Source organism: Zosterops lateralis (assembly GCF_965231275.1).
Source record: "Zosterops lateralis genome assembly, chromosome: 7".
In the NCBI taxonomy this organism is placed as follows: Eukaryota; Metazoa; Chordata; class Aves; order Passeriformes; family Zosteropidae; genus Zosterops; species Zosterops lateralis.
Window position 1 is genome coordinate 18,961,207 of NC_139767.1, and position 25,442 is coordinate 18,986,648.

Consider the following 25,442-nt stretch of genomic DNA (forward strand, 5'->3'; position numbering starts at 1 on the left):
TCTTGAAATATATCATTGGAGCTTCAAACTACAGATCACTCAAGTTCATGAGCCCTGTAATAATGTTATGCTGGCAATGTAAAGAATCCTTTTGCTCTTTAACCACACTTACAAAATGGCCTGATATTCTCAATGAGCAATGCAAAAATATCACAGGCAGAACTTATAATACAGTATCAAAAAAGTAGTATTTTGGAAAAGACACAGCCATTTAGTTGGTGAAAGAGAGTAATTCTAATCTTACAGGAAGTACTGTAATACTTTTGAAATATATATATATATTTATATGTATGTATAAAAACCAGTATCCTTTATTGTAGGGTTTTTCAAATTGCAGGTATCCAGAAAAATTCATTGTATTTACTTACTTTTCCTTCGGTCTGTTCTTGATTGCTATACAGTAATTTTATTTCCCCTATACACTTTTCACTAGGTAATGATTTCCACTGGGGAATTGTTCTCTTTGTATATGTGGCTTTATCATAAGACGTTTTTATTTTACACACATGAATTTTATTTTACACGCAAGCTGTGGAAGTCAAAACTACCTGGAACTGCTTGGTAGTACTGCATGAGATAGCCAACATATGTCCAAGACTTGTGAAAAACAATAGTAGCAATATATTACATACCAGTATTTTGACTATAATCATTCCTACCTACTTACACTATGGGTTTTAGCTGAGTCATGCCTCTTCTCATGAATATTTTAGTCCTCTAAGCACAAACTGTTTTGGCATTCATCCAGTGAGGCTGCGCATGCACTGGGTAGCTCAACTTGGTTACCTCTGTTGCATTTTCTTTTTTTTATTTTTCCTTTTTAGTAAACCAAGCAGAAAGAACAGTGATTACTTTAAACAAATACAACATTGAGGAACCTCCTGAAATGAGAGTAAAGATACAAAATTATGTTTCAGTTTTAGAATAGCCTGCACATTCCTAATCCAATCATTCTGAAACATACATCTGGTTTGGAATGATAGGCAGGCTTATAGTTGTTATGCTTGTAACTGGGATCTGCTATGTTGGGCACCATACAAATTCCCTATATACAGCAATTTCTGTATGTTATCACTAACCATTTATTCAATGAAATGAAAAACAGAAAAGCTCCTTCCTGGAAAAAAAATGAAGACAGAATGTTCTGGATTGTATGTATCTGGGTTCTGTATGTTCTGGATTACATAAAGAACAGTAAAATACCTAATTTACAGCTATTTCACTTATTTATGGAGGAAAAAAAATGAAGTTCCTGAGAATGTGTAAGTTTTCAGTAATGCCTGAAATATTTCAATAGACCTCTACAAGTGAAATACTCTTTAAAATTCAACTTTCAGACCAATTATTACCATGCAGTCTCACAGTTGTTTTACAACCTAATTACAAATGCCTATCAAGTAAAAACCTCAAGCCAACACAAAAAAGGCAAAGAAATTTTATCCAACATACTTAGTAGATGTAATAGACATATACACCGTTTCAGCAAAAATTGCTAAAAACCCAACTCCATGCAAAGAAAAATAAAACCCAGACAGCTACCCCTGAAGCCTCTAAACAACTCCAAGTAAAATTTGTGCTTCTTAACAATAATGGGCTTTTAAAAAACACAAGAAAAATAGACTACTGAGTGCAATAAGATTGCTCACACCATTTTGAGGATTTAATTTCAATTATTGTATCATTCTTTAGTAGCAACAACAGCTCATTTTGCACAGATTCCACATGTTGACAAAGTTCCATTTCCCTTTGATGCCCATACCCAATTCCATCCCGAGCCAAGGAGATGAACTCCCATTCAGTTAAAGCTATTGTCAGTCAAGATGCATTCATTCATTCATGGTAACAGCAGTTAGATGGTGTGGAGATGATGATGACGATGATTTACAAGCCATTATAATGTGGCCCCCATCTTTTATTGATATGATCAAAAGTATGAGACACCCACTGCTGTTCAAGCACTTTGTATCTTTCCTTGCATATGTAGAGGGGTTTACCACGCCTGTGGAGGGAAGAAAAAGGGAAGAAGAAAATAAATGGTTAATATGCCAAGTAAATGTAAAGATACTTCATTATATAATCAACATGATACTCATACAACTTTTTTTGCAGTGTAAACATGCATTTTTATTGGTGAGGGGTTTTCATTTTTGCTTCTGGTAGGATGACAGCTGGGACTTTCCTTCCTTACACTGGATAGCAGAATCCAGAAACCATCACTTGTTTTCTCAGTCATGTGTAGCTTGGAAGTTATGCTCCTTCCCTACACTGGAATCCAACTGCATTGTTTGATTAAAGGCCAAACAACAAAATTAGAAGATAGCCGTTTACCCACACAACACTCAGAATTAACCCTTGTTGGGAATGGCAACATAGTAATCTGTCTGCTGGGTTCCTGGTGTAGCTCAATGATCTTGACTACACCACCTCCAGGCCAAAAGTCCTTAAAAACCCAAGACAATAAAAGTCAGTCCAAATGACAATAAATGGGGATTTTCCATTTTTCCCACACAAGGAGGGTAGAGATCTATTATTATCTGTTACTGCATGTTACAAGACAAAGTTGATCTACACAGAAGCACCAACAATGAAATAGAATTGTAATGAAAACATTACCTAAGATCTCTGTCTTCTTCACCATGTGCATCAAGATAAACAGAACCCCAAAGGCAGAAACGATGGCCTCGTATGATGATGATTACGGATGCATTAATCAAAAGGAATATTCCTGTCCCAGCTCCACAGTTTTGAGAATGCTAATGTTATGGGTGTAGAAAGGCAAGAGTGCAAAGATTGTGTTAATGTCTGTTAACTTTGTAACAGAAGAAATTTTAAAAATAATACTTTGTTTTGTTTCAAATAACATGCATACATTATTTACTAAGAAATGGTTTGCCAAAGGATAGCCTGCCCCAAAATTCTCCATCCAAACAAGAATTCAGTGTCCTGTGCTGCCATAACAACACCTGTACATAAAAACATTTCCCTACTCAAAAAGGGAGGATATTTGTTACCATGTAAAAACTGAATTACAAAAAATAAGCAAAAGTATTCTGTACAATATTTTGAATTTGTTGTTGTATAGCTCTCTGCATAGGATTACCAAATATTTTCCATAGATGGCAAAAACAGGAGAAGGTATTTAGAAAAACTTAGTATCACCTCTTTTACAACAGTCTATATTGTTAAACATTTGCTTTCTCTCTCCATGCTCACAGAAATAGTCTATGGCTCTACAAATGTTGTAAAAAAACTTTTAGTAGTTCTTGCTTTGTTCAATATGTCATATGTTCATTCATCTCTATGACTAGCACACTCTATATTCATAAATTAATTTTAGCAATTAAAAAATGCACCCTTCCTATATGGTTTCATTACAATTAGAAGCTATAAACCCTTCAACCACAACAAAAATTAATTAATTAAATGGATTGTTAATTCCTTTTTTTTAGAACATCCTGTTTTCACAAAGCTTGACACCTTAAATGTAACTATAAATTCCACTGTATATTTTGCCCACCCCTTTTTCTTCCACCATATTAGCATTATGAGAGAGAAAGGTGAGTTCAAACAATTTCAAGGCAGTCCAAAATCTCTCTGACATTTCATGGCCCATTTGTAAATATCTCTCTAACAAATTCCTCTCACAGTTTTGTGAAGTCCATATAGTTCCAGTCTTCCCTTAACTGTTCAATGGAAGTAAAGAGAAAACCTATTAAAGCAAACCTTTAACACAGTCTGAAAAACAATAGATGTCATCCAACTCAGGCTCCTGAAAGAACTTATATATGTGCTGACTAGAAAACTTTGCTGCTGAAAAAGTCAAAGACCTTAAATGAGCACCTATGTAGTTACAGTCTGTAGATCTCTAGTAGGTGGTCAAGTATCAGAAAATACTCAACCAGATACTGATTTTCTATGTACTTGGAAAGCAAGGAAACAAAACAGAGGAAAATTAAAATAATATATGAACAACCAGAATGTAAACAAATTTCAGCTGGCTGTGAATCAAAACCATGTGTCAACATTACACACAATGGCTTTGGAAGACTTCTATGGAAAGGAGAAATAGGTTGCTATGCAAGTAAATTGCCCTCCAGAATCCAGTCTAGGTCTGTCCCTCAGAAATAAGAACTAAACTCTATCACTGCGGGTTAGACTAGATGACCCTTCAAAGGTCTGTTCCAACCAAAACTATTCCATGATTATAGAAACACATTTTGAAAAGAAAAACATCAAAAGTAAGCAATAGAGTTAACAACTATCAATGAGTGTGAGAATCAATTACAGAATTTGAATTAACTCTCTCTTACCAGTACACATTCACAGTAGCTCTGTTGTTTACAGCACAGTCCTTTCAAGCATACAAAAGTACCACAAACTAAGCAAACAGCAGGATCTTTAGGAACCTTAGTACAAACAGAACAAGTTTTTCTGTGATAATACTGAAAAATGGTATTGTAATTCTCAGGCAACTGAAGGAGGCGTGGCAAGTCCCACTTAGGTTCCTGGATAAGCAAAGCCTACAAATAAGGTAAGAATATGTATCAGTTCTGTGCATTTTTAAAAGCATTTGCATTTTTTAAAAAAAGACAATACAAAATAAAAGAAATATGCAGTTTAAAAAATCTCTTTTCTTTTGCATTTCACAAATTTTAGAAGTCAAATGTCACCTTGCAATAGTCACCCTCCTCAACTGCAGTCACGTTTCATCCTTTGTAACAGGTACAAAATGGGCACACTAGCCTTTTCCCAAGGATGTTTTCTAAATGTGACATATTTTAAGTGCAAAAACCTCCACAGCTAAAACAAGAGGATTAAGAGTGATCTACAGGAAAGATTCTCACTCCCTGCAGTAAGTTTGTTTGGCAATATCAATGTGTTACTCCCAAACACTGGCACTGACTATGAAAGCTGTCTCCCAGCTAAAATTTATACTCAAACTTCCAAAAACAGAACCGAAGTTAGGCTCTGTAAATTATATTTGAAGACATCTGCTGTTTTTCAAAACTGTATTGGACACAAGCCATTAAAAAGTTACCAAAACTCACAATTTTTGATAAGACAGGCACTACCTGTCTTAAATACTGCTTTGAAAAGCCTAAGTCTTTTCAATTGCTCTTAAAAACACTGTCCAATTTTATGCTGGGGTTTTCCTGGTTGGCTGGTTGTTGCAGGGGGGTTTAAAACAGTAATATGTTTTCCTTCAATGTAGTAATTTTTTTCTGTGTTTATACCTGATGGGTATAGTGGCCAGATGGGATCTTTTTCGCAAGGTAAAAAAATAAATTCAAGAGTGCATGACCTTGAAACCTAAATTGCCAAAAAAACTCACCAAAAACAAACAAACCTCCCACAAACAAACAAACAAAGGAAAAAAACCAAACCGCATTTGTACCTGGTTACTTCCAATCTTGGGAAGAATGCTATCAGTTTCACTGCAATCTATAGTGTCTAACAGATTAGCAGCAACTTTAATTTGAGATTAAACTGGGTATTCAAATTTTCACAGGAACAAACACTGCAGAGTGAGGAATGCATCTGGCTTTCCCCTGACACCACAGGGGGACTTGAATTGTTGAGATGCAGCTTTGTCATAAAAACAATTCACTCATGTTGAAACATTTCCATTTCACAACTGATTATTTCAGTTGCACTAGCTGAAGTCTTAGTATCTCTTTAACCTTCAGAGAAAATGTACCATCTTTCATCAGTAACTATTAAACAGATTTTAACCTTTTCATTTTTTTTCCGTGTTGCAACTGAAGATGCAATGTTTTACAGTACTTTAAAACAGGCAAGGAAAAGTTCTGATACGTGTTTTCCTAAAGTTTCTGTTACCTGCCCCTTATTGGCTACAGGTGCAGAACATATGGGTATTCTTGGTATCATCTAAGGATGGTGTTTCTCTATTCTCTCTTCAGCAACCATAAAAACTACACAGGTCATCTTATTCCTTTTTTTACCCAATTCAACCCACATCCACTAACTAATATTTCCCATTACAATTTCTTTCTCACAGGTTATATTTTCAGATCCTTATCCAAAGCAACAGTATATGTGCACAATGAATCAAGTAATAAATAGCTTCTATATGATGACTATTTTGGAAAATACAATTTTGCTACGTACCTTTACTTGATCTGGATGTCTATCTGCAAATGAAGTCAGTTCTGAGCACCACTGTGATATCATGTCAAATGCTGGCACGGGCCAATCAAGACAAGAGGCACTGGTGAACTGATGAGCTGACTGAAAAGATGGTAATAAACCCAGGCAGCTTGCAAGAACAGTGAATTCTTCATCTTCCTTTTTAGGCATGAAATCAGAGAGGTTTAGATTAATACCTAGACTCTCAGTATTTAAATAGTTTATTTAAAATATATCTATTTCAATAAAAAAGTATTCTAGTACTAAGATGCAAATAGTCATGCTTAGTGACACAGGAAGGTTCAATTTTACTAGATAACTTCAAACTGGACTCTCAAAACAAACAAAAAAATTGTCAGCAAAAAAACCCCAAACCAACCAACCAAATCTAAAACCTCAACCCAAACCAAGCCGCACAAACAAAACACAACCCCCCCCGCAAAAACCCCTACAAATCCAGAAAGCAGAAACAAAACAAGAAAGCCCCAAACTCCACCAAACTCCACAATATTTTTATTTTTTTTTGTTTAGCACCCCAAACTAGCTAACAGCTATTTTACAAAGGAGATGATGTTGAAGCAAGGAAAAGAGGGAGCTGACCTGCAGTAAACTCTACTTAAATTAGTCATGGAACTTAAACATAATTGTCTGCTGATGCAATGTCTCTGAGAATGAAGTACTAAGAGGAATTAAGAAAATCAGTACTGAATTCCATTCTGTGTGGAATTACACCATCTCTGCAAACGCTGGACAAGTTTTAGAAGTATGTTGGTATTTTACAAGACAATCACCTATGACCTAATTAAAGAAGCCTGACTTTGCTGAAGTTTAATAATATAATTCCATTTTTTTTGAAAACTGCAGTGCTACAATATATGATTTAAAAAAAATTAGGATAGCAAATGTATACCATGAAAAAGACACTTTGAAGTTTTAACTTTTCATCTCTAGCATTTATATGGAAACATTTGAGTGTGACCCTTTAATTCTGTACCTGACAACTAGGCAGATCTCCTCCAAAGAGATGGTGTTGAAGAAGGCTTGTGATCCTGAGGAAAGGCAGGCAGAACTGCTGCAGATAGCACTCTACAGAATCCGGATTTACCTAGACAGGAGGAAACAATTACTAAATTCTGTCCCAAGTAAATTATCCTCTAAGTATGAAAACTCGAATATGAATCAAGTATTTTTTTAAAGCATATTATATAAACAACCACATCAAACATACATTCCAAAGGCCAGCATTTCACTAATAACCTGAAATAACCTCTGTAGGTTTTCTTCCCCCTCAACAAAGGAGTTTTCTCTTTAAATATTCACCCTTCCAAGTTTCTGAAAGGTCATTCTTACTTATGATTAAAACTCACATATATGATTAAAACTTATAATTATAAGACGTATTTGTCAATAATTTTCTCATTGTGGCACTGATCATCTAATATTATTAGAAGAAAGATCTGCACAGGCAAACTGTCCCAAAGGGATAATGCTTTGATCTAAAAAATAAAGAGTGGTACTGCAGGTCTTTAGCAAGATCAGAGAAAAATCATTATAAGAACAAGGTAAAAAAACTTCAAGGGGATACATTGGATAAATTTTCCAGAAATTTGCCAATACCATTGCTAATTCTTCAGTCTCTTCTTCTTCATATATCTTCCCCTTAGACAGTTCACTAATCACATGACCCAGCAATACTTCCCAAGATTTTTCTCCACTGGATGTATTCTACAAATAAGAAGAAAAGAAATCTAAAAAGCACTGGTCATAAAAAAGAGAAAATATTTCTGTAATAGCAACAGCAATGAAGAATACTTCTTTTGATCAACATGTGAATTTTGACCTACAAAGATACACAATGCTTAAAAAAAATTAAAACCAAATGTAATTTTACAGAAAGGGACTGCATTTAGCTCAAGAGTGAAATGTGAACTGCTCCGTGAATTGCATATGCTCTAAACTGAGTGCTTTATGAAAGCACTTGTATAACATTTTCATTTCACATCTTCTCTCTGAGTATATAAATGCTTGCTTTAAAACTAGAAAGAATCAATTCATGGATGGAAACATCTTGTTTTGACAGAATTTGAATTCTAATACAAGAACTTTTTTCAAAAAGTAATTTTCAAAAACATACCAACCAGAATAGGTGACAAACCACTTGTTATATATTTTAAGTTAAAATGTTAATAAAAAACCCGATCACTAGCAACAACTTCATACAAATGTCTTTGTATTGCTAAGAAAATGACATTATATTGAAAGAAGGGGTAGATAGGGACTTAACAAAATGAAGTACTGTCCAGTGATCCCAGTGTAAAAAAAATTTTCATTGTAGCAGGCCAGCAGATAATTTGTCCTTAAGGCCTTGGAATTCTGCCTGACCAGTATGACAAATTGAAGTTACATGTGAAAAGGCAGGTCATGCTTCTCAGTCTTCATTTCCTTTTACATTTAAGGCCCAGCCATTGTATAAAGGGGTAATACCCATTTCTCCTCCTGGTCCCAAAATGTCTATCCTTTCCTTTGGTCTAACACTGGAATCCTTCTGACCTGGGAAAAACAATCTGTGGAGTAGAAAGTTAACTGAAGGATTAAATGCTGGTGCTAATGCAGAGAAGTTTGTCTTTGGCGGCAACTGGCATTCAATCAGCTGAACTGGAATGGAAAGATGCACTGTCACTTTAATTGTAAATAGTACCAAAAGGCAAGGAAACAATAGTGACAAATTCCCTTCTCTGTCTCTCCATCACATGAGCACTCTCGACCACATCGTGAGAGAAATTGATATAGCCAGCCACAAATAGCACAAGCAAGTTGGAAAGGTCAAGAGGGTTTTTTTCTCCAACAAGGCTGCCTGCTCTTCCTGTAGAGAAAAGCGTAGGAAGGAAAGCTTCATTTACTGATTACCATCATTGCAACAAAGTAGAGACTGAAACGATAAAGATACAGACTCAAATCTGAAATTCAGTTTTGGAACTAGGTATTAACTAGGAATTTTTAAGTCTCACGATATACAAAAACCTACAGAAATTGTGCACACAAAAACAAAATACTGGATTTTGAAGCAGAAACAAATTATTACATGCAAAGCAGAAGTATCTGTTATGTTCATACTAGAAATACTTAAGCATAATTTCACAAAAGTTTTAATAACCAACCTTTTTGAGAGCTCCTGACTCTTTCCATGCCATCCTGTCTTCAGAACTGCATTTGACAGAAAGAGCTGCCAAGGCTTGAGTATACAGTAAAGTGAACAGCACTTTTATAATGCAGGTGAAGTGTTCTGTAAAACAGGGAAAGTAATTTTTAAACACTTGACATTTTTAGCAAATATAATGATTAAACAGTCAGTAGTTATGGGAATGATGATTCTGAAATGAAAAACAAGTGCTGAACAAAAAGAACAGCCCCTCAAAACATACAAAACAACCTATTTACTGGCTTTCAAAAATGACTTGGCAGCCATTGTGAACAGAACAACTACAGGGCAAGCAATTTTCCACTGTTCCTTGTATTCATTTTAGTCCTGATTAGCAGTGACTTCATCCTAGCGGCCTGGTGATAATACAAAATTATATTCTGTCCAAAGGTTACATCAAGTTAACCTACTGATTACTGTAGATGTAAGCAAATGCATATCCTACCATTTCTTCTGGCTCCCATTGGGGTGACACTCATACAAATACTGGAAGAATAAAGTTTTTTAAAAAATCACCACAAGAACATCTAGCATACCAGTTTCTAAGTGTTCGCTTCCAGATATGGATCCAGCCATAAAAGACTTGCTGTAAAACACTCCTGAGTGAGTACTATTTACTGGACCTCACATGCATACAGAAAGAAGACAAAAGGCAAATTGGCATTTACTGTATTTTCAAAGATCTTTATGGGTTTTTAAATATATATTTAAATTACTATTATTTTGTACAGCTAGGCTGCAGGAGAAAGATTTTGAAATTTTTTTGGGGGAAGCGACTAACAGAAGCAAAATAAGATTTCCTAAAATGGAAACAGGAAAAAAAAAAAATCATTCACTGAAATGAAGATACTGAAGCAGTCCTTTTTTTATCTTTGTACTTTAGGTTCTATTTCTAGTCCCAAATTATCTAGTTTGTTTTTAAATCTAGGCAGATCAAAGAAGTTTCTATCATCACTTACTCCACTCCTTAAGCATAAACATAACTAATATATATCTAAAAAAATGTAGGGAAAAATGAGGGGTTTAAGAAGTTCTCTCAGGCTTTGAAGTCAAGCAAAACAATTTTATTTACATAAACACCTCACAAAAACTGGGTTAAATTCATTCTTTCTTCCCAAAGGATTTAAATGAGCTTCATATGTGAAAACAAGGAGGCCAACAAAATGAAACACCTTGCTTCTCCTTTCCTGCATCTAATATCAAAACCCCACTACTAGATTTTAAAATATACACGCTAAGACTTGAGTACAAAATTAAATTTGTGAAATAACAATTGTTTGCCTATGTAACAAGCGTTTACAAATCAATGCAGACATGGATTTTTAATGTCACTGAGTATAAGCTTATGCGAGTATAAACTATAACCAAAATTTAAGCATCTAAAAGATCATTTGTTATTACCCAATTAAAAATTGACTTTTCTGTATTATCTTCCTATGGAGGTTGTGTTAAACATGACAATGAATGGTCCTGTAGTTCATCCCCTCATTCTAGAGCAGGCAGCATTATAATGATACCACTTCTTCACATTTCCCCAGGAGGAGGAGTCACCAGATCTCACCAGATCCTGAGGCCGTATTTTTTTATCTTTGGTGAAAAGTCCATTTTCCTAGCAATCCTACCCCTGAGGAATAACAGCAGACTAGCTTTCAGGAAATTTTCTGGCACTAAAATCTAAAAGCTGAAACCACACACGTTCAGAGAACTGTAAAAATTGCCTCTTTGGCTTGAGTTAAGAGTTTGTAATCGTAGCTAGACTGAACTCATGAGGTACTGAGTTCTAACCCCTCAGTAGTGGATACAAGGAATACAAATCAATTTCACACTGAGAAAGCATGAAGGAAACCCACTGCATGTAGATCGCTCTCAACAGGCACCAGCCCACCACAGCCTCCTGCATCTTGTAGCTCTGCTCAGGTGATTGCAGTGCTCAACACTGGGTGTCTTTGCACATTTAAAAAAAAAAAAATCTGGGTTTTGCTAAATAGAATTACTCTTTGTCCCCATTTTCTCCCTTCATACTAATGGTTCAATTCACCAGAAGTATGTCTAACCCATACTATGTTTCAATTAAATAAATGTTCTTGTATTTACTTACATGTATGTGACCCATAAATTACTGTGAATTACATTTTTGGAGAATCCAGAATTGGACAAAAAATGCACACTCCCACATCTGGGTCACCCTTAAGAAGTCCTGAATTCTGCACAAACTTCATCTTCTTTTTTTTTTCCCCTTAGGAAAATATCTCAGGAGCAGCTCAGAGGCTGCATGTTGTGTAATGAGCACTAAGGTTTTTTTATAGTCATAGAAACATCCCATGGGAAACATACTAAAACATCAGTCACTGCATCAATTATCACTTCATTACTATGTTCTCTCTTAAAATGCCATATATTTGACAGCTGTAGGTAGCTGTAATGCCAGAGCTGTTAAATTCTTGTCTGCTGCAAAGAGCAACTTTATTTGACTTTCTGCAGTGTGCTTGTGGGGGTGTGTGCGGTTTTCCTGCTGCGCCCTGGGGCAGGTTGTTCTTTTGCTGTATCATCTTTTCAATTTAATACTTCTAAAGCTTGCAAGGATGTGAAGTAAACCACTGAGCAAAGTTCTGCTCTAAAATGCATTTAGGACTCCTGTCCCTAATCTGATAGTCTGACAGTCTGGAAGTATTATTATTATGGCTAGGCCAATCTAATCAAAACAGGCTAATCCAGAACTTCTGTACTTATTTTTGAATAATATTGAGAAATGCTCTTACGTTCCTATTTTTAAAACTTTTTAGAACCAAATAATTTCAAGACATCCCATTATATACATCAACCAACACCCTTAAAAATTAAATTTAAATAGAAAACACTTCTAGAACTCTAATTTTAACATTAGTGCAAGAAATGTGCAGATAAATAAGCATATGACATACAATATACATATTTTAATTTCAATATCAAATTAGATGATATACCCTGGCAATGATGACAGAGGGAAGCCACAAAGAGAACCAGATGCAATATTAGGATATAGGGCCTTTTTTACTAAATTTAGAAGGACACCTTTGTATAAACAACCTTTGAAAAATATTCTTCTTGATCTAAAGTTTGAACCCTTCTTTGAAAACACAACTTCAGAGCAAAGGGAGACGGCACTGAACTTCAGATAATCCATGAAAGGTATATTAAAGTTCCAAGATACAGATAAATATTTGAGCTTCCACATTGAAACTGGATACTATTCAAGCTGATTACATCCATACTATATTTAGTCAAGATCCTTATCCAATCATCAAAAAACAAGTGTGAGTGTTCATCTGAAAGCTGCTTGCTACACTTTTGTCGTATGTCATTCAAGCTTATTAAAAAAAGAATGTCAGAACATCCAGGTCAGCCTCTGCAGCAGCTGAGCCTAATCAGTATTACACACCAGCGAAGAAAACCTTTCCCAGAGTCCACAGAGGCTGGTCCCAACTCCCAAAAGGAGTTTTCAAGTTGGAACACATCCAGCCCTCCTAAATCACAGCTGTCCCCCAGTATCCCTGCAGACCATGTCACAGCAGCCCAGGCTGTGGAACAAGAGCTGCTGGCAGGCGCTGCTGGGCCCTGCCGGCACTCGGCAGCACACACAGCCCCAGCCCCACTGACCACCACGGCCATGCCACTGCGGCACACACAGCCCCAGCCCCACTGACCACCACGGCCATGCCACTGCGGCACACACAGCCCCAGCCCCACTGACCACCACGGCCATGCCACTGCGGCACACACAGCCCCAGCCCCACTGACCACCACGGTCATGCCACTGCGGCACACACAGCCCCAGGCCACTGCTGACCACTGCGGCCGGCCGTGCCCCTGCAGCACACACAGCCCCAGGCCTGCTGACCACCACGGCCATACCCCTGCAGCCTCAGGCTCACTCCTGTCCACACGGACTCTGGGATTTAAACACTCTGTATCAGTATGCTGCTTCTTTTTACATTCAATGCAATGCAGAAACTGAAATCACTAGAACATACACTCTGTACTTCCAGAAATCTGTACACAGGGTCCCAAGTCAGGTGGTGGGAAAATAAAACTTCTTACAATTGATGGTAACAAGAAAGAATGTCCAATTTCAATTAAATGACCCCGACATCCAAAAACTGTGTTGCAGAAAGGACTGTGGTGTGGGGGGGGTATTGAATTAAATTTACAAAGACAGATTTAGGTTTTGATAACCACCAAGCCACTCTCTCTGTTTCTGTACAAACACCATCATTTGCTATTTCTGTAAGAAAGGAGCTGGAAGGCAAAATCTTTGTTTTGTAAGGAGTCCCAATTCACAACACCAGGAACACTCCATCCTCTGAACAAATGCCACAGAACTGAACCAGAAATTCCTATGTGGATTATTATGCATTTAGCCCTGTACAATTTCAAAAATTTCAAACAAATTGCTGAACATTTGAAGCCTATAAAAATTCTGCCCATGTCCCAGTGTGAAACTCAAAAGAAAAAATAAGTTTTACAAATGGTTTTAGTATCTTAAACACAATGTTTATTTTGCTTGCTACACTACACAGAGGTACACAAATCAGTCTCATTCCCTTCTCTGCAAATTAGTTAATGCTTGTAAATGCTCTGACCTCCACCACAAAGTTTTTCCTGTAGCAGTCTTCTTCCTTTCTGATAGATTCAGATCAATTTTCTCTTCTGAATGAAGAGGCTGAACAGTAATGACATTTTTATTGCTTTAATCTATGTTAGATTGAAAAAGATACCAACAGCCATCCAACAGTTAATAGGGTAGTTAATGCAATTCCCAATCTGAATTTAAAATTAACAGTTAATAGAGAAGTTAATACAATTGCCATCTGAAGGGCATGAGATGAGATTTTTGAATCCTCCTTACAGAGCACTCTATTTAAAAAAGACCATGTTGTAAACAAAATAAACTTGAAAAAAGATGCCATATTTGATGAAGGACACAATGCAACTTACTTAAGTCTATTATTAAAGGAATATACTGGAAATATCTGTCAACACACACAGGCATCAGCCCCCTGTGTGCATCCCAGTGTACAGCCAAGTCCACAGCTCCTGCACCCCATGGCAACGGCAAAGCAGCACAGACAATTCAGGAGCAGTAGCGTCAGAAAAAGATCTTGTTCATCCCTATCACTGACCTTGTGCTTACCATGAGACATTTCACAAGCCATTTTACTTTAGTTATACCTCAGGCCTCTACGAAGAGTTAATAATATTGAATTTGACTCTGTGACCCACACACCCACTGTAAAAGTTTTAAACTAATTTGTTATGACTTATTTTTGTGAACACCACTCTACACCTCCAAACATAGAATTATGAAAGACTTTCTTTTCATCCTGCCTAACCATTTTGATGAAACAAAAATTAGGAAGATAAATGACAATTTATTTCCAATTTAATGCTTCACAGATTTGAAGTAGATACATTTATTTTCTTTCTGCCACTTCCCATTTCCCTCTCAACTGCAACATACAATAAACTTAAGAGCAAAGACAAAACATGTTGCTGATATGAGGCCTTTTACAGAATTCTCCACAGGATACCTTACTATTAATTGAATGTTGGCTTTTCTAGAATGAAATATACTTTCTTAAATGGTGGTATTCAATGCTTGGACATCAACTATGAAGACACCACTGGTTTGTACTTTATCTTCAACACTTCCTTCCCTGAATTTTGGATGTTAGTCTCATTAAACTTTTATTTACTGTTTTTATGCTAGTTTGATTGAGTCCTTCCAATAAAGTTAATTTAAGTTAAACTGTAGTTTAAAAAAATGGTACGTTTTTGGCAATAGCCTTCCTATGCAAAATATTTTATTCTTTTAGTATTTTCATATTCTAATAATCTCTTGGATATACTTAATCCATAAGTATGTACTTAACAGCTGGACTTCATGATACTAAAGGTCTTTTCCTACCTAAATGACTCTATGATTTTAAGTATATGGAATTGAAAAAACAAACCCGCAATGTTAACAGATACACACAGAGTCACTTCAGCTGAATTTAAACATTCAATACCAAGGACTGAACACATCTTAAGGGGAAACAGCTTCTACTAAGGTGGAAGCATCAAGAGCAGAACAGTTCCTGAGTTTACCTATTCACAAACTACAAAAACTCAGCAGATATCAAAACTGCCACACAGATCCCATGGGAGATATTCTGTTCATTGTCAGTGAATCAGTAAAGCGATACTTGCTTTGTTTGTCCTTAATTTCAAATAAAGGTACAATTACAAATAAGCCAGAGACCAGAGGGTCTGAAGCCCTATTCTGGAATATACATTAGCTTTTAGCAAGGAGGACCAGATTCAGCTGCTCCTTTTACACAGAAAAAGTAATTTAGGTTTTAAGACAGTTTTGATTTTAGTAATGATTTATTTTTTTAGTATCTATTTCATATTTATTCATAATTATACTGTATGCTGTTGCTATTGAAATTGCTGCATTACAGCAATTATCATCTTCATATATGAACTCTTACATAAGACTGCAATTTAGACTCTGAAATTCAAATTAAATGACAATCTTTCAAATTTTTTGTCCTTAGGCATTCAGTTCAACTTGAAGTATTGAGCTGTCCCTCTAAGCAAAAGATGAAGGTCAAAAAAAGGACACTTTTCTTTCAGTAGAAATACTTAATAGTTTCTGCTCAGCTCTTGTATCTTTAATGAATAGCTGACTGATAAGGCAAAAAGACAGGGAACACAGATAAACCTGTCAACTCAGAACAAAAACTTCTGTTCAATGCCACCTTTTGTAGATAAGGTAGAAACATTATTTTACAATACACAATAGATCAGCTATGATTTACCATCCTGCAAACCATCATGAAAGCAGCCTCATCTACATAATCATTTAAATATACATATTTTTGTAACATACCTCTGTGCAATGGCTGAGGCATGGTTAAAATCTGGATAAGTAAAAGGGATGAGACATCTCTGTAAAGCACAGGAACTTCTGGCAGTTCTTCACTTACCAGCCTAGAAATAAAACCAAAAGAAAATCACTTCTGATACTATAAACCTATTTTCATATTTTATTTTGTATCTATTTTAAAATAGTATTACATTTGATACCAAGCTTACAGAAGCCTAATACCTGACAATTTGCTAACTGATCTCAATTCAAAACTATAAAACTGATCTCAATTCAAAAATTTAATGTTACTTATGTAATAACTCATGAGGAAATTACCATTTGGGTACCTGATTCTGTTGAAATGTTTTAAAACATTCAAAACTGCCTGAACTCATTATGTCTATGTAGAGAGCCAAGGAATATTCAAACAGTTGAATTGATTTCCAAAGTGTGGCATTTCACACATATACATATAACCAGGCTGTAACAATATCAAATCCTCAAAATACATTTAATGTTACAGGGAATGCTCCTATTGGAAAACAGAGATCTTAGAAAAGCTATTGCTCTCCTTCATGTAAAGAAATGAAGGCTCAAGCAGCCATGACAAGTGGGATTATGCAATGTTAGACATAGTCTTTATTAAACTCCCCAGATGTCTAGAAGGACAGCAAAAAAGCACAGAAACAGTGCAAACCTTTCAACTATCCAGATTTACCGACATAACGTTGTCTTGTTTCCCTATACTAAAAAGCAGAAAATGCTCATAGATAGAGGTAGTTTCTAGCTTTGTGTAGCAATATTCAAAATAATTCCAACCAACAGTATTCTTCAAATTCAACAGCTGAGTCAAATGGCAAAAAAAAAAACAAACAGTGAAAAATCATTCTTCATCTTGTAACTGATATTGGGGCGTGATGGAGATCTCAAGCAGGAGCAGCTTGAGATAAAACATGATACACACCCTGCCCTGTGAGCCTTCCCCTTCTGCCACATGTGCAGAGCTGTGTGGGCTCTTGCTGCCCTTGGCAAGCAGTGGTGGTGCTGCTGATCTGTGCTGCAGGAGCCACACTGTGAAGTCCTGGTCTCACTGACCCTGAATCTCCCATGCAAAACCTCTACCAATGGGCACCAGTGTTGCAAAGGAACAAACTGAGCTCTTGCAGACCATGTACTGCAGAAAGTTGCCTACATGGTGCTATGTGGATGCATGCACGGGATCTTTAGTGTTCTCTAACAGCTTTGGGGATTCAACTGGTTTATAATCTCTGAGGCCCATAAACGTGATCCTGCTTTTGGAAGAAGACTACATAGTTAGTAATTTCCTGAAAGCTCAGGCATCTCTCTACAGAAGGCACTGCCAGGAGTCATCTGTGACATGAATTTTAACACACAGAAGCAGTCATACAAGAGGAGGATTAAAAGAACGCTTAAGGTCACATGGCTGACTGGTCTTGTAAAATGAAGTGACAGAAAGCATGGTCTAACTGGTCCTTTTGAATTAATGAACCCAGACAGCCACAGAATAAACACCATCTATAACCCTTCTGCTATAATCAATCATTTAATAAAATAATTATTTCAAAGCACTGTAATATACATAAATATATATATGTGAGCCTCCTAAACAAAACACAAATATTCTAAAAGTCAGCATATTGAATTCTAAAGAAGACAGAGGGGGCAAAAATTTGTATTACACTGCCAAGGTTCATTTTAAACATTGTACTCTCTAATTCTACTTTTACCTACAGCTAGTTCTACTTTATGACCAATGACACTGAATTTTAAAATAACCCTCATTATGTAATGACTTCAAAACCATGGGCATCCCTTAAATTAATTCTTATCTTTAATTCTTAATTTATATATAAACTTGGGAAAAAATTAATTTGGAATAACATTTTAAAAAATCTGACTCCCTCTGGTCACACTTAGCTGAACACTTCTTTCTGACAGGGTATCAATATTGTTTAATGGTCATGTAACAATTAGGTCAAATATCAGTTCTGTCAAAATTATTAAATATATATATACACACAGAATACCAAATTGACTGGCAGCATCACACACAAATGAACTCATCTGCACATGCAGGACAGGACCAACTGAATTATTTTTCTAATTTGTTCAGTTTGTAAGAATTGAGAAGCAAAGCTACATTGAATGTCAGGGGTTTAGATAAGCTGCTTTTGCTTACATCAAGTACTGCAGCACATGAAGCACTTAAAAACTGCTCTGTCATTTTTTAAGAGCCTCAGAAACTTCTTCATTATGACAATGAAACTGAAATTACAAAATATGTTTAGGAATGTGTTTTATGGAAATTGCCAATTCTGTTAATCCACAATGTATATATGAAAGCTTGATAAATCTGACTACAAAAACTTGTGCCAGAGAAGCACTTAATAAAAAGAAAGCAACTACAACAGCGAATAGGACCAAAGTAATACAAAATTATTCAAATGTGTAACAGTTGTATGCTGAATCAATTTTAAAAAGAGTTGGTGATGAAAATAAACCATTCGGTGCAAAATGAACATGTCCTGACATGAAAAATGCAAAACTCAGCTTTTTCTGTGGAAATGACCTCTCCTCCAGCCCAAGTCAATTGGGCTGCACCTCTCTCTGTGCCAAAACCAGGGCTGCCTGTCACCTGAGAGCTGAGAGACTCTGCCTCTGTATTCTGCATCCTCCTCCTCCTGAGAGCTGTCATGCAGGAGTTACTTCTTTGGGAATGGATACTGAGAAATGGGAAATTCTGTTGTATTCTGAAATATGCAGCATTTTGCTCGTAGTGGCTCCTTATATTTATACTCCTCGTTCTGTCTTTTCTCAACCAGAGACACTTGAAAGTTTTTGGCTGATGCTAACTCCAACTAATTATAAAGGCAGAAATTCAAGAAGTAAAGTAAAAGTTCTGAGCCTCACACTTTTTTGAACTGTCAGACACAGAAAATTTGAGACACAGGGATATAGGTACACCTAAACTAAGGCTTCATCAACTAGGGCAAACTTATATTTTCTTCACAATTTGCAGGAAAAGAAGTAAAGCCCATAAATCCCAGATGGTGGAAAGGTCAAACTAATACACAGCTTCTGATATTCACTGCAAGAAAGCAGACTTCTACTATTTATTCTGGCTGCACCTTATGATATAATCACAATTTCATATTTGCTCTTCATTGTGTGACAGCAGATTTGACAGCAGGTCAGTTTCTCATTATGCATTCACTGACAGTACTAACATTGGGCATCTCCCGTTCTCTTATACCATGGTGCCCCCAGCAGTCCCTTGTCACTCGTTCCCAAACTCATTCAATTTAACCTTTTAAAAGCATGGATTTGTTGCTTGACTTTGTTCATGCAGCCCACCCAAGTTACATCAGCACAGCCAAAGAAGATGGTGAGCTATAGTGCAGGGGAAAGGAAGAAACAGCCGAGAGCAGAAACTCTAAACTGGCACTACTGTCAAACCCTATGTACTGTAATATATGTCCTGAGAGACAGCTGTTTCAGGTAAGGTTTTTGTTGTATGGAATAGATCACATAAGTCCTGATGCAGCATGTGTATGTATAGACCACCTCATGCATATACCTTAACTAAACTGCGCTATCTCACCATCCTACTCTCTGTCTCAGAGTATCTTCATAAAAACTGGGTGTTTTTTTCCCCATTTCACAACAGTTTCGGTGCTGGAGATGTGACTTAAGAGGTTCCTAAGCACAGCTGCTCAGTCCTATCCCTGAGCTGCAGTTTGTTGCCCCAGTATGAGACCATAAACAGTCTCTGAAGTGATCTAACTTAGAATGAAACATCAGCAAAACACTGTAATAAAATAACCCAGCATTTCAGTTTATCATGCAGTTCCTCCCTTCAAGTGCTTCCACTGCAAAGATCCTTCATGTTTTACCAATCCATTCTTTGCTGACATATTCTGTCTGTCAAAATAGACATAAAAATTTCAGCCCTCATAGAGATTTAAATTTTAAAAAACATGTATATCCTTTCATTTCATGTTTGTTTTTCTTGAAACTGTGACTATTTGGACTAGTCCATTAAATTCACATCTGGGTTTAGTAATTATTGCCTCCAGCTGCTCCTTGCCTGCCCCCTGCCAGAAGCTATTATTCCCCCTTTGCACCACAATAATTGTTTATTTGATCACTATTGAAACCAGACCTGTGTCTAGAAGAACAATTTGCTTAAGTACAGCCTGTGGGACCAAGCATACATTGAATTTTGCAACATAAACTGCACAGGAGAAATAATCTATTAAACCATCCACAGTTCACCAGACTTAGCTGCTTCTTTTTCTCCCCACATCTTCCAAACAGCTCACATTATTTAGGCCCTTTTTCATAGGCTATCTTCTTGTTCAAAATCTCCTTATTTCAACTTTACCTTCCTGCAGCCACTTGAGCGTCTTCCTATCTTTCCTTTCAGCTGCCATTTTCAGCTACAAGATCTAAATACAATTGTAGAAGGCACTGGACAAAAAGGGTGGGTTTGGGAAGTACAGTGAAGCATTATTTATGAAGAATGACAGCTGAGTTGTAGAAAACTAAGACAAAAATTGTGGGTTCTACATCTGGGTGGTTCTATATGTAAATATTTATGTATATGTAAACAAAATAGCTATAATTAAATGAGGGTGAGAAGATAATGTAATGGCACTTGCATTCCAGAGATTTTTGCATGTGTGTGGGGTTTTTCCCTTTCCATTTTGAAAACCATCCTTTTAAATAAATGAAGATTAAACGAGCTTCTCTGGAAAACTGCTTTCAACTCAAATAATAATTTAAAGTGAAAATTAAATAGAAAAAGATGGCATATTGGTTTGAAGTTATTTTGCTTCTGTGACTTCCCTAAAGTTAAATTGTTTGGAATCACAGTAATACAGCCAGAAAATATAGAACTTTTTCTCTCACTGACATTTTTTTCCTACAAGTCTTTGCTTGAAGTCTCACGTGCAGGTCAGGCTGATGATTTAGATGACTTGGTTAACTTCAAAGTAGCAGAATGCCATTCTCATCTAAAATCTGCAATGATTATTTCTCCACCATCCTCTTGAGCTTTTTCAGTTTTCAGCAGTTTTCACCTTCTAATTGCTCTGAGCACTCTTACCTGTACCTGCTATTCTGTATTTCTCAAAAGGCTGCGTGACTCTAAGAAGTGTGCAATCAGATACACACCAATCTGATGAATGCCACCTTCAAGTCAAACTACCACTTCAAATTTCTGCAATATAATTACAGATACTCATTTTATGCTCCAATTTATACATGAAAAGCATGTTCTCAAATTGCCTCCTTTGTAGCATTCTAGTGCCTGCAGACTAAGAAAGGAAAAACATTCCAAGGAATGAGCAAAAATATTCCAGGTTGAAAGCATCTGTGCATCTCACCAGTAAATTATTTCATGGCAAAATGGATGCTATCTCAGTTGTAGCTTCCTACAAACCATTCAGGACTTCGTGCCAAACCAATATCATCAAGTCTACCATGAAATATTGAAAACCAATGCAGAAAACACAAGAACTGCTCAAATGCATTCCCAGCATGCAACCCTTTCTGCAAAGCAAGGCATTACAGACCTACAGTATCATTAATTTCTAAATGATTCAAAATATTGCCTAATGAAATCTAACATACTGCACTCTAGCCTTGACATGAGCAATGTATGGTCAATTCCATCAGCTCTGTAAGCCTCCCCTCTCAACAGCTGCTTCCAAAGCCAGCAAGCTCTTCAAATGCCAAAATGAGAAGTGTCCCACAGCCATTCTGGCCACAAGGTCTTAATTCTGCCTCATGTAACTCAGCCAACCATACATCAAATTTATCAACATCATGCCACTGCTCAATCTAGGTCAGGTATCAATCAGAATCACATGAAAGCAGACCCTCAAAGCAGTATGAATGCATGCTGAACAGTATAGGTTTTCAGGTTATAAAATACTTCATGCTTTCTTCTGCTAATGGTTTATAAATTAATCTCTTAATACGGTTTAATTACTCCAATAATCTAATGTTCATTGCAAAAAAGAAGTCGGGGTCCAAGAGAACAACAAAATCTTAAACTAGAAACAAGAACAATTGTTCTCACAGTCTTCTCCAGTTTGCAGCTAGGATTGTGGCATCACTATTCCAGATTGGTTTTTGAAATTGCTTGATACTTTCTACCTCAGTCTCCTAGAAGCACTGACAAACACACAGCTGGATAGCACTAAAAGGACAGTCTTTTTACATAATTGCAAGCTCCAAAATGTATAGCTGAGTATGAAGAAGATGCTTAAAGTGCTAAGAAAAAAAAATGTACTGTTTTCCTCTTAGGAGGAAAAATCATAATCTGGTTTTAGGCAAGAAACCTTTCTCTTCGTCATCAGGGTAAAATCTGAAAAGTGATGGGTCTTAAGCCAAGTAAGGAGATGAGTCCTTGCAGAACAAAGTAGATGGTTCAATTTCTTATATAGTTAGTCCTTGTACGGGTGCGTATGTAAGGTTCATGTTTTAAAAGCAAACTTGGGTAATTAACTTGCTTAAAATAATTAGCTTGATGAAAATTTTTAGCTTAAAATATAATAATTTCTCACATATATTAGACCTATTTACATCTATTAATCATTACTCAACTTTCAATGAACTACCAATTTATCTCGACGTAAATATTGTTGAGCATCCATATCAAGAACAGCAGTGCCCCTATCCACTTACCCAATACTTTTCAATTTGCATGAGCTTAAGCCTGCAAGAGGTGAATTTAAACTTTATCTCAAAACTGGTATTTGTCAGATTTTTATGTAAAAGAAATGGGAAAACATATTTTTACAAATTCATACATACAATTCTTAGATGTTAAGTCCATCAGCATACCTCACAGAGAATTTAAATTATGACACCAAGTTACCCAAAGTCCCTCTGTAAGGATGTTTCTTTCACCAGGTAAAACTGATATTGGGTAAAATAAAATACTTGCTCTGAATTTTTATCCTGCAACGTCTGGGTTAATTTTCTCCAGGGATTGTATGCAGAGTCTATACTGTAGAGGCGCATGTGCATGGCCAACACGTGAAACAGCTGATCTGAAAGGTGAAGAAGACAGATTGATGAATATTATATGCAGTGATATGAACTATTTTACATTGAATTGCCATGTATTTTACAAGATTCTGAGAAGCCTGTCATATCATTCTAAATAAGCTGGTACCCTAACAAGCATATTTTAATAAAGGATTGATTTATTTTCAAAAAAAGGATTTGAAGAGAAGTAAGATTTCAATTGAAGGCAGGGAACACATGCCTATGTACCAAAAAATGTTTTGAGAAAAAGGCTGTTTAGAAAGTTTTGACCAGATCTCAGTTGTTTTGGTGCTCCATGTACTTAATTACGGGCCTTTTAAAAAAACCCTGTTTCATATGCTGTTATGTTGCTAAGGTTATATGGTCATTTCACTTGCCTCTCCAGTTTATGCCAGAAGTGGTGATGTCCTAAACAATTCTCCTTAACAGGGACTGATACACTTTTTTAACTGATATACTTTTAGTTTTCATTCCTCTCACAGTTAAGTTCTGTGCACAACATATTTGAAATTTAATCTAATATTGCTACAAGTTCTGGCCTACAGCAGGATCACTTTGGTTCTTCATCTTTAAAAGGTTTATTATTCCTTCTGCCTTTACATTTTGTAGGTAATTTTTGGACAAAAAGTCCCCAAACCAACAAACTTCTGACTACACATGAATGACACTAAAGTAGCAACAGTCTTTATAAAGTCAGAGATTTGTCTGTACAACCTGCAGGCAGAGTTTGCTGATATTCATAATTTCCAAACCTTCTGTACTTCCACTGTATCAAAAGTATCGTTTGCAAAACACTTGTAAAATTTTTTGAACAGAGGATGCATAATTACTCACGGAGATTTACTGCAGTACTTTATATGAAAATCATATTTTATATTTATCTATGAATCATATGATCACACACATAAAGACAACATCTAGCCCTTCCTTCCATTAAGCCACCCAAGAAGGCAAGCACTATTTAGGTGGAGAGCATTTTCAGAAAGGTACATGCAATAAAAAGCATAGAATGGTTTGACTTGGAAGGGACCTTTAAAGGTCATTAGTTCCAGCACCCTGCAATGAGCAGGGATATCTTCAACTAAGTCAGGAACTATTCAGGATTCACTTGTTTCCAATGAATCTTTTTTTTTTATCTTCATAGATTTATACTGAAATAATTAGAGTATCATTTCTCACAATTTTGCTTACTTTTTTCTTCCTCTCACACTCTATCTTGCTATTTGGTGTCATGCTTTTGTCCTGTTCAATTTTCTAGGACTCTGTTTCCTGTCTCCCTTTCATTTTAACTTCTTCCTCTTTCCTCCCCACCTCTTATTCTTTCAATTGATCCCTTTGCATCTTTCTCTCTAAATCTCTTCCTCTCTTTAAAATCTACTTGCCCAACCAACACACTCACAGGTCCTCTTTCTCAAGTAGAAATAGCAGCTATTAATTTATTTTCCATAAATAGACAATTACTCAGAGGTTCGCAATGGCCAAAAGAGTCGCATGATGAAATCAGCTGACTGCCAGAGCCTGAGGGCCGTAATTAGCTCCTGGGGCTTGTAAAATAATTGGAGCTGTAGATGGCATTGGAATTGATAGCTGCCACCTGCTTTCTGAATAAAAACAGTCAATGAGGACAAAATAAGTCATCTTTTCTCCAGGCAAGAGATTCTTAGCAAAACACTGCTTTGCTGATAAAGTTGAAAACTCTGAAAATATACTTATATTCCATCAAAATAATAAAAAAATAAAATCTCAAGCATGGTTTTATTTGGAATGAAACCCATTAAAATACCCATTACCCTCCCTCCTGTCTGTTCACTAAAACGAATGTGGTTTTTTTTCCCATCAATTGCTCCTTGCTTTAAACAGAAATGGGCAAGTATGCAAAAAGAAAAAAGAAAAAAAAAAAGAAAAAAGAAAAAAAGAAAAAATTGTTTAGAGTAATTAATTCATCCCCTCTTCCTTTAACAGCTACTCTCCTGAGCTTTTACTAATATGAAATGAAGCAGGCAAGCACCAAGAAGAATTTATTTGTAATCTCCAAATGTGTACGCTGTATGGCATGGAGACACATCCTCGGCGTGTCCGGATCGGTGCAGGAAAAGGCCGTTCAGAGCCGTGTGAAGGGGCAGT

At 36.3% G+C, this 25,442-nt stretch overlaps 1 protein-coding gene across 2 annotated transcripts in view; it reads right to left on the minus strand.

Annotated features, from left to right (window-relative positions):
- Positions 1-1,419: 1,419 nt before the first annotated feature.
- The window catches only part of UBR3 (ubiquitin protein ligase E3 component n-recognin 3), a gene marked incomplete at its 5' end in the record, with an annotated part of 104,502 nt that continues 80,479 nt past the window's right edge, over positions 1,420-25,442 (minus strand). For both annotated transcript variants that reach the window (XM_083865237.1, XM_083865236.1), the window contains 9 exons: positions 1,420-1,999; positions 2,614-2,753; positions 4,311-4,520; positions 6,130-6,306; positions 7,142-7,252; positions 7,765-7,872; positions 9,306-9,430; positions 16,260-16,360; positions 23,215-23,320. In XM_083865237.1, the coding sequence (XP_083721363.1) occupies positions 1,882-1,999; positions 2,614-2,753; positions 4,311-4,520; positions 6,130-6,306; positions 7,142-7,252; positions 7,765-7,872; positions 9,306-9,430; positions 16,260-16,360; positions 23,215-23,320 (1,196 nt within the window). In that variant the 3' untranslated portion in view covers positions 1,420-1,881. The remainder of the gene's footprint in view (positions 2,000-2,613; positions 2,754-4,310; positions 4,521-6,129; positions 6,307-7,141; positions 7,253-7,764; positions 7,873-9,305; positions 9,431-16,259; positions 16,361-23,214; positions 23,321-25,442) is intronic.